This window comes from Antrostomus carolinensis, unplaced genomic scaffold, assembly GCF_000700745.2.
Source record: "Antrostomus carolinensis isolate BGI_N321 unplaced genomic scaffold, ASM70074v2 scaffold32673, whole genome shotgun sequence".
NCBI classification, from domain to species: Eukaryota; Metazoa; Chordata; class Aves; order Caprimulgiformes; family Caprimulgidae; genus Antrostomus; species Antrostomus carolinensis.
The window spans coordinates 1-615 of NW_010307928.1; the positions used below are offsets into that span (position 1 = coordinate 1).

At 53.5% G+C, this 615-nt stretch overlaps 1 protein-coding gene across 1 annotated transcript in view; it reads right to left on the reverse strand.

Annotated features, from left to right (window-relative positions):
- Positions 1–97: 97 nt before the first annotated feature.
- Positions 98–615, reverse strand: part of LOC104523137 (mitogen-activated protein kinase 13) — a gene marked incomplete at its 3' end in the record, with an annotated part of 14,098 nt that continues 13,580 nt past the window's right edge. Inside the window, exon 11 of the mRNA XM_010165620.2 lies at positions 98–337. Within this exon, the coding sequence (XP_010163922.1) occupies positions 98–337 (240 nt within the window). The remainder of the gene's footprint in view (positions 338–615) is intronic.

Sequence of the window (615 nt, forward strand, 5' to 3'; positions counted from 1 at the left end):
GCCATCGACCATCCCAAGGGAGATGTGCATGACCACTGACCATCCCAAGGGAGATGTGCGTGGTCAGCGAAGTACCACCAAGCAATCACAGCCTTACTCAGCATGTGCACTGGAAAGAGAGGCAGAAAAGAGAGAGGAACTTCAAAGAAAACCTTCTTACTTCTCCACTCATCTATCGAGAGCTTTTCATGTTCCAGAGAATCATCATAGGACTGTTGTGCTTCTGTCTCCTCCTCGATATCTCGGAACTGCTCGAAATAGGGGTGAGCCAACGCCTCCGTCGCTGTCAGGCGCTTCTCCACATCCAGCTGCAACATCTTGTCGAGCAGATCCACTGCTGCAGAAGACAGGAACAGGGCTAAGCAAGGTGTGATGGAGAACAGGCTGCCTGTGCATGAACCCTGCCAGTGATGAGACCAGGATTTCCAGTACTACATCTCCAGCCCCAAAAATGAAAGAGATTCCTCAGCTTCTCATACTGTTGGACAAGAAGCTCAACATGAGCCGGCAACGTGCGCTGACAGCCCAGAGGCCAATAACCGTGTCCTGGGCTGCACCCAGAGCAGCGTGGGCAGCAGGTGGAGGGAGGGGATTCTGCCCCTCTGCTCCGCTCTC